Source organism: Lactuca saligna, chromosome 7, assembly GCF_052625555.1.
Source record: "Lactuca saligna cultivar CGN05327 chromosome 7, ASM5262555v1, whole genome shotgun sequence".
Lineage (NCBI taxonomy): Eukaryota > Viridiplantae > Streptophyta > Magnoliopsida > Asterales > Asteraceae > Lactuca > Lactuca saligna.
Genome location: NC_136423.1, coordinates 28,766,524 through 28,776,105, shown reverse-complemented (window position 1 = coordinate 28,776,105; position 9,582 = coordinate 28,766,524). Strand labels below are relative to the sequence as shown.

At 28.5% G+C, this 9,582-nt stretch overlaps 1 protein-coding gene across 1 annotated transcript; it reads right to left on the bottom strand.

Moving 5' to 3' along the window:
* Positions 1-2,854: 2,854 nt before the first annotated feature.
* LOC145006780 (glutaredoxin-C1-like) lies at positions 2,855-5,472 on the bottom strand. Its single transcript, XM_078965833.1, has 3 exons — positions 5,073-5,472; positions 2,942-3,009; positions 2,855-2,860 (listed from the first exon to the last, which is right to left on the bottom strand). The coding sequence occupies exons 1-3, from the start codon at positions 5,470-5,472 to the stop codon at positions 2,855-2,857; spliced, it is 474 nt and encodes a 157-aa protein (XP_078821959.1).
* Positions 5,473-9,582: the final 4,110 nt, after the last annotated feature.

The window sequence follows — 9,582 nt, the reverse complement described above, 5'->3', positions numbered from 1 at the left end:
CTCCATTTTTTCTTTCATTCTTTTCCAACCCTTATCTAATTTTTATCTTTATTTTAGAGATACAAATAGTATTCCCCATACTTTGTGGAATACTACTCATATCTAAAATGAAGTTGAAGTTTTAGTTGCCAATTTTAGTTTATTTCTTTTTTATGTTAGACATATTCAATTTATTTTTATCTATTAATTATAATTTAAATATAACATTTAGTATTTATAATATCCTGTTTTATACTGAGTTAATTCTAACAATTTTTTGCTCGATATAAAACATATTATATATATATATATATATATATATATATATAATACCTGTTATAAATATTATATTATTTATTTAATAATTATTTATAATAAATTAATAAGTAATTCAAATTTTTTATGGATAACATTTTAGTTTGTTATAATTTTATAATAATATAATTTATAATATTATTGTAATGATAAAATATAAAATATATTTATTAAAATCTAATCAGTAAAGAGTGTGTTTGAGAATATATATAAATTACACAAATGGAATATATCAGGAATATATTTTTTGGAAGTAAAAAATACGATAAAAAATGAAATAAGATTGAAAATGAAATATCATTTATCATATTTTTTTACTCCATTTATGAGAGAAAAAATGAAAATGAATTGAAAATATTTAAGTCTATAAAAACAATAGAATAAGACAAAAAAAAAAATCAATGCAACACCAAAGATTTTTGTATATACTTTAACTAGATTATATCCAACAAGTGTCTTTTTGGGCCAAAAATAAAAATATAATAAGCTTTTACTAGGATTTTTTTTTTACATAAGATATATTATTTTCGTATATCAATATTACAATAAATACAAAGTTTAGTTCGACCACAACTAAAGACAACTAGGGATGTCATCAAAATCAAACATGACAAAATTAAGTAGCCTTCCTATTGATAACGCTTATTTTATACATATAATTTATATGTTTTCTTATTATTTTATGCTATGTTTTTACAATATTTAGAGCTAAAATGTACTTATAATGCTTTGAATTGTAATCTACAACTATTAATTATTGTTGTAGTAAAATTGAAGCAAAAGGTCCGGAAAAACGAAGTTGGACTGCAAATAAGAAGAACTGGGCTAAAAGTGGGCCGAACGCCCTGCGTTCCCAGGATGAATGCATTGCGTTTGTGGCTTGCTGATTATTGGATCGCTTGGAGGAAGGCCCTGCGTTCCTTGGACCTACGTGCCACATTCGTTTGGCGGTGTAAAATTACTATATATCGACATTTAATTCGTTCAAAAAAGGGATTCCGACTTTTAACCTGTTTTAGTCGATAGATAACTTCTGGTGAGTCGTTTTGAGGGTCTAGGAGGCGGCCGGAATGCCGTTAAGCTAACAGGAGCGAAGATCTAAGGGATTAGATAGCAGATTCATGTCGGTAATCATGTGGTTGTTAACGTGACCATATTTAGCATTCCATTCTGATGCCACTATGTGTTACTTTATGATTTGGGTGTTACAACCCTTTTCTTTGTGTTTATGACTAGATGAAACCTTGGTTTATGGATTAATTGCTAATTGGATTGATTAATTCGTGTTTAATTTATCTTGTTAAGCCTGTTAAAGACCCTTATATGTTAATGATAATTATTTTCTGTTAATAATCAAGTTATTGAGTTGCATGAACATCATCTTAATTGCTTGAATCATATGCATTTATGAAAGCAATATTGTATGCCTAGAATTAGTGAATATGAACCTAGGATTGACTAAGAAAATAAGTAAGTTAATGTGTGAGCATGTGTGATGAACATCCACATATAAGTTGATTGAATTGATAAATTCAATTAACTAAGATTACAAGTTTTGCTTGATACGAACTGAACACTAGGAAACTTGTTAGTTTAATCAATTGGTCACTGTTTGAATTGACTTGTTTGTTAAAGGATTAGTAATAGTGAATATGAACCTAATCATTTTTTAAATCGGTGAACATTAATAAATATATCTATGTGTGTAATTGTCTATGATTTCAAGATGTAATTTGTCTAAACCAAAGTGCCTAAAGAGATTTGTCTTTTGTCGGTTTATTGAGATTTGCTATTTAGTTGTTTGTTTGAGATTTAATTTAATAAAATTTTTTCTTTACTGCTTTCGTGTGTTTTGTATAACCTATAATCAAACATTTTAAATTAATTCACTACCATTCCCCTTATGTTCAACTCCATTACTTATCAAAGTTGTGCTATACTCGATCGAGTTCACTGCCTGTAATGTGCGGTTTAGATGCGATAAACTTGGAATTATAAATAAAATACTAATGCATTAAATATTCACATCACCTGTCTCTGCTTGCAAAGTCTTTTGTTTTCATTGTCTCCAAAACCCGCTGTTTCCAAGCCCCTGCTTCCTATCCCCGTATTCGCACAACACCCCGCCTCTCCCCCTGTTCCCTATTCATGTTTTGATTTTAGTTGTATAGACGGTGGGCTCGAATATGAATGTTTTGTTGGCTTAAAATGGTTCTTCTTTGGGCTGAAAATGCTAGTTTATGTAGGGTTTTCACATCTCAAAATCTAGACTTTTGGCATCTAAAAAAATGATTATTTTTGCATTTGGTAGCTCAAAAACTAAGACTTAATTTTGGGTAGTTTGTTTTGGCAGAATTTTGACAGTTCTAAAACTATATTTTTGGTGGTTCAAAACATAGTACTACTTGTTCAAGATATAATTTTTTTGGTTGAATTTTAGAAGCTCAACAATATGATAAAACACAATAAATCCAAAGTTTCAAAAAAAAAGTACAATAAGTCCAAAAGGACGTCACCAATATGCATTCTTTGTCTTCATTGTTTGTTTGATATTTGAATGTCATCTCTAAATAAAAAAAAATACAATAAATGGTAGTATATTAGTTTTAGTATATGGGGTCTATAAACATAAATCATATTTTATTACCTCATTTTCCTTTTTCTCTTCATCAACATGAATGTCATCACCGGATTCACCATCATGAATAAAACAAGCTAACAAAGAAGAATAAGCAAAATATATTAAATAAATAAGAAAATAACAATTCAAGTAAAGTCTTAAATACCTATTTTTCCCACCCGTAGCAAATTTTTGGTGTAAATATTAACTTTAACTTTTGATGGAAGAAATTTGTAAATTTGCTACTATGTGAACAATGATTCTATATTTCTATTATTTGTGAAAAAAGACTCTATAACAACAATGTGAAAATAGATTATATGTCTCTTGTAATCACACAACATATCATACTTAATCCTATTTACAAAGAAGACTTTGAATCAACAGAGAAATCACGATGAACCAATGAAATTAGAAGTGTGTTTGAAATCGGTGCTCAAAACTCAAATGCCCCATTGTTAGTTAACTTTGGTATTTATAAATTAAAATAAATATTATTAAAAAATATATTTTAATAAGATTATATTATTCATATATACACTAATGGATTCCTGATGGTTTTTCGGGAGGGAAACGCTCAACCCCCTTCCACACTCTCCCTACCTCCCTCGAATTCAATTTTTCTTTAAAAAAATATTATTTTTCATATGAAATTATGGTTTTATTGAGTTTTTTGACACCTTATCAACAAGGGTGACAAATTAAAGATAAAAATAGAATATACAAAATTTAGTTTAATGTAATTTGGGTTAAAATTTAAAAGGTAGGGAGTTATGTTTGTGAAATTAATTTATATCCACAAATTTGAAGTTTTGTGTGTTTATCAATTCCCTTATCGATATTTTAACTCTTTCGATTTAAGAAGTTTTATTTCATTTTGTTATCCATAAAATTGTCTACTTGGCCATCTAAGATGTCCGAGAGAGGGAACACCGTCAAAGATTATTATGAAAAATTGTTTATTTTAAACCATTTAAAATAGATGATAATAATAATAATAATGGTAATAAATTTCAAAATTTTATTAATTTTTTGATTTAAGAAAGTATAATTTTAACCAAAAAATTAACGTTGACTCGTCTAAAAACTATGTAGACCAATTCTGATGATCACTATATTCGTATATAATAATTTTTTTCGTACACAATAATTTATGATTTATAGACTTATATAATATAATATTTTAAAATACCAATTAAGATAAATAATAGATAACCCTTTGCATTTGGTTTTTATACTAACATTGGTAGTTAACAACTAAAAAGACACATGAAAGGACCTTTTACGATAAAATAGAACCAGCAATTTTTTTAACTAATATATATATATATATATATATATATATATATATATATATATATATATATATATATATATATATATATATATATATATATATATATATTAAATAGAAATTTCAATACACATTGATAGAAGGTAAACACAACAAAATATGCTGTGGATAGTAACAGTATGATGTTGGGAAAGTACATAAGAACTTTTTACAGTTTCATATTGTTTAATATTATTATATAACTTTTCTTAATATTTAATATTCAATACATATCTCTCAAAGTATACATGTAGACACACACCACAATGCATGGATATTAACGCTTTGATCCCAATATAATTTAGAGGATTTGAACAATAGTAAGTACCACAAGCTGCAAATGTTGTACCTCATCCAGTGCTGCATTCTGCATTGCATGTCCCCACTGTCTCCCAAAACCCTTATCAATTTAATCACCATAATATCATGCAATTCTCGTCTCATCAAATTATATTTACCAAAGTACTAACTTAAATTTACAATTATTAACATCTTTCGAATAATATAGATTAATATCCTCATATAAGATAACAAAATTAATGCAAATTTCCTTCATACAATAAACTCAAAGTTTATCTTACTTAAACTTATTTATTTAACTTCTAATTAATCAACATGTTTCTCTAGAATTACTAATATATTATCCTTATCATACTTTTCATATACGAATATTATTAATTTTATCAACTAATTAAAGTTAGATGACTTCCCCCGATCACCATATGATCACCACATATCCATGATTTTTAAAGCCAAAAGTTAGATGACTTCCCCCGATCACCATATGATCACCACATATCCATGATTTTTAAAGCCAAAGAGCACCAGCGTCCTTGAGAAGAGGAACAAGGGTGCCATTGATATGGCAAGCAATGAGCGTTTCAATTCCTCCAAGAAACTTGCCACCAACGAAGATGGCCGGAATTGGCTGCTGCTGGTCGTTCCCCGCCGCAAGGCGGTAGAGTAAAGCATGAATCTCCACCCCCGCCGTTTCTCTGTCGAGCTCCACCACCGTAGGGCCGACGCCCAGGCCAAGAAGAAGCTGTTTCGCTACATGGCCCATGCAGCAGCCGCTCACTGAAAACAACACCACTGCGTTACCATTGGCCAGGTGGTGCACCCTCTCGTAAACTGCCTCCATCTTTGACGCCGTCGTTGAGACCGTCGCAACTCCGGTGGCTCTTTCCATTACAATACTTGATGCTTGTGGGTTTGTCACCTTCATTTTTCCTTCAAGAAACCCTTAAAAGTAGCAGTTTTAGAGAGAGAAAGTGAGAGAAATGCGGGTTTAGGGTTGGAAATGAATGCTCTTCGTAGGGTTTTGATTTATAGGGTTTTGAGAGAGAGAGAGAGAGAGAGAGAGAGAGAGAGAGAGAGAGAGAGAGAGAGAGAGAGAGAGAGAGAGAGAGAGAGAGAGAGAGAGAGAGAGAGAGAGAGAGAGAGAGAGAGAGAGTAGTTTTGACCGTTGGAGGATTCATTCTGTTCATATTTACAGCTTTAAAAGCATGCTTATAAGCATTCCAGGAGAACATATATACACACATCATATCACTGATACGAGTAACTAATTCGATCTATAACAAGAGAGTTTTGTCTTCAACTAATTACAACTAGCATGGCAGACTCAGAATGTACGTACAACGAAGTGTTTAATTAAAAATAGAAATTTGCGGGTATTAGGAATATCTTGTTGGTCAAAGATTGCTTTGTGCCTACTGCCTATGCCCTATAGGCTGTGATTTCAAAAAGAAGCCTAAAGTCATGTGGTGAATGTGTGAAATACAAAACTAGTGTGGCCATTTATTAAACTCCCTTTATTCATTTAATGAGTATTTTTATTAATTAAGTTATGATTATATAATTTTATTAATTTAATAACTTATTAATAGTTTCTTTTAATATATAAAAAATTAATATTGTTAAATCTATTTACTATATAAACAATTATTATTTATATATATATATATATATATATAATGTAGTTTAATTATAGATAATTTATTAATATTTTTTTTTATTGAGGATACATAATTATTTTTATTTAATTTAAAAAAAAAGTTAAAGTACGACACAACAATAACAAACTAATATTTCGATGCAACAAATAATAAAAAAATTCAAATATATTTACACTTAATCTTTGATACGTAAGTGTTTCAAAAATACAAGACTTAAGTTGATTATATAATCAAAACGCGACCAATATATAGTCTGCCATGTAGATGCAAAGGAACTCTTATGGATATTCAAATATATTATAGAATGATACATTGGGTAATTTTCCTTTAAAAAACTCCAACATATAATAGTTACCATTTACATGTGCCAATGTAATGAATCAGTGGGTTGAAACTCTTCGGGACCTCTCTATAGAGGGAAACAGGTCGAAGATTATTTATGGCTTAAAAATGAACGATCACTCAAAACTTATCGACAATCAGGTAACCAGTTAAAAGCATAGTCATCCAACATCGCAAAGGTGCGGGTGATCCAAACCAACATAATGACTCGTATACATCATTGAACCCGTCAATAAAAATACTAAGCTATGCGTGATATTAACTCTCTAACTCTTCAATAATTTGTCGAATGCATATCCATTGTTGTTCATTGTACCCTAGACAAACAGTTGCCACTCGAAACCTCGCAATTCCCATTAGCGTTTACATCAAGTATATCGGTGATGTAATTATGATATATATATATATATATATATATATATATATATATATATATATATATATATATATATATATATAATACTTTTCATTTGGAATGGATATCATGCCTTAGTGGTTCATTATTTATGTTAATCCCATACGAATAGTTATGTCTTTTAGCTTCTTGTTTAAATCGAACACAGTAAACTTTGATGTGGTTGAGAAATTGCATCTATAAGGAGCTTGATTCGAAGGATTGATTTTTTTTTTGTTGTTCCTTCACACTTGGTCGTTCATAGGTCTTTTTTTGAACCGTAAGCTCTCCAATATCCATTGTATGAATATGATATATCTCTTCTAGCATTCTCAATTTTTTTTCTCCTGACTTTTGATTACTTGTTGAAGTTTTCCTTAAAATTACTACATCACCACAATAAATATCGGCGTCTACTACATGCATCGTATCTGTAATATCAAGTTTCCTCCAAAAGATATCTATTGAATCCAAGGGTATATTTTCAACTGCATTGAAATATAAAATAATTTTTTATCTAATATTTAAAAATCTATTTTTATATTGTAGTTAAACGTACCAACCTGAATTCGAGTAGACAAAACCCATACAAGCACATGGTAATCAGGGCCAGATTTCAAGGGGGGAGGTGTGCCGTCGCATAGGCCCTGAAAAAAATAGGGCTCGAGATTTAGACATATTATATATTTAATATTTGTATAAGTAATAAATCTTTCAAATAGAAGCATAAGTTTCATGTAGCTGAACAGGTAAGGATGCTTCTTATTATTAAACTGAAATCGAAAGCTCCATGTTCGAATCTCTTTGTTGTCATTCATGCTTTTTTATTTGTCCTAAACTTCTTTTGAGTGCTTCTTCTAAATTCTCGTTTTTTTTTTTTTTTTTTCTTTTCTTTTTTTAATTTGTTATTGTAATTGTTTTGTTTTGTTTTATTGCTATGAACAAGAGTGCAAGATTTATTAATATAACATTTTATTAAGTTATTAAGTAATTTTTTTTTATTAAAAAATTAATTATTTTTATTGAGTTTTAATACACAATGCACCCATTTGTTTCACTAACTCCCAAAAATATAATGATAGTGACGACTTCTAATTATAAGTAGGGGGTCTTTGAACGGTTGAAGGAGAGTGCATTTTTGTCACATTTTATTGATGACCAAACTAATCTTTAACATCTTTGCTTTATTAAGATATTTATATTTTTAGTGAAATTGTAGTATAAAATATTCTGTATGAAACAGTTAATTGGTACTCATTAAAATACTACGATTTTGTTTTGTTTATTGTTATAAAGTACATCATTGTTTTTAAAAAAATAGTTATATAATTTAATTCATTACACGTTAAAGCTTAAGGATATTTTTTTCCGGTTCGTCCAGGGCATTTGAATCATCAGGACCGGCCTTGATGGTAACCCACAAGTTTTCAACAACAATTCGAGGAGTCTAACTTTAAATCATCGAACCTTTGAAGCTCTGACAATATTATATCAAAAGCATCGTTCGAAACATATCCCCATAGTAATTGGAAACACGAAAAATTGTGGAGATTGTAGAGAAAAATCATACCATTTTCAAAGCTTTTGTTAATCGATATTAGTTGTGATTGCACGACTTGATTAATTCGTTGCACAAATTTTCAAGATCAGAATTTGCAGAGTTCATTTTTTTTTTTTAACTTTATTGGTCGTGTGGTTTCCAAAATTAAGATGTTGATCAACCTAAACAAGCACAAACATTTCTTTGTACTTCTTTAGCCATGTATTATACACGTATCTCAAAACAGTTGGGAAATAAAATAAATTAACAAATAAATACATAAATAGTAATATGAGGTGTGTGATCTTCTCTAATAAATAATTTTTTTTTTGTTATTTGTTACACTCTCATTCAATTTGCAAAATATCATTTTGTGGTTATTTTGAAATAATTTTTTTCTACATGTTATTTTATGAGTTTTTTTAATTTTATTAAGTTCCAAATAATATTTTAATGTAATAATTGCAATAAATATAGTAATAAATGAATATTAATTTCATTAATAAACTTACCTTTTAATTTCAAAATTCTTAAAATTAAAACTCATTAGTTTCTTTTCTTTATTTAAATACTTGGATTAAATTTAAAAGATAAAAACATTTTCATTATAATAAATCATTATTTTTTTTATTTTCTTATAAATTCCAAACTCTCAAATATTTTGACAATTTTATTTATTTATTTTTTAAAATTAACTCATATAATACATGAGTCTCACAACTAATTTAGAAATGTAACATGATCAATGAAAAATGATGATGTTTTTGTAAGAGCATCTTTTGTTAGATCAGTGTCTAAATTAATAACTATATTTGGTATGTACTTGAGCCAGTTATAGCATGGTTCTTTTGGGTTGCATTCACCTAAGCAACTTGATTGGATAATTAGTGGATAAAGAGGTTATTATGGTTTATTAATATATTATAAGAATAATATATTGAAAGAGAAATCATATTCGTTAATTAATATTAGTCAAGAATTAATTAAAAAACTAATTTTGTGATCAAAAGAGATTAATTCAACTTGGGGGACTGAAATTAAAATTATAAGATAATTGGATTTTGGGTTGTGGATCTTTTGGATTAAGGGGGTGGATGAAAT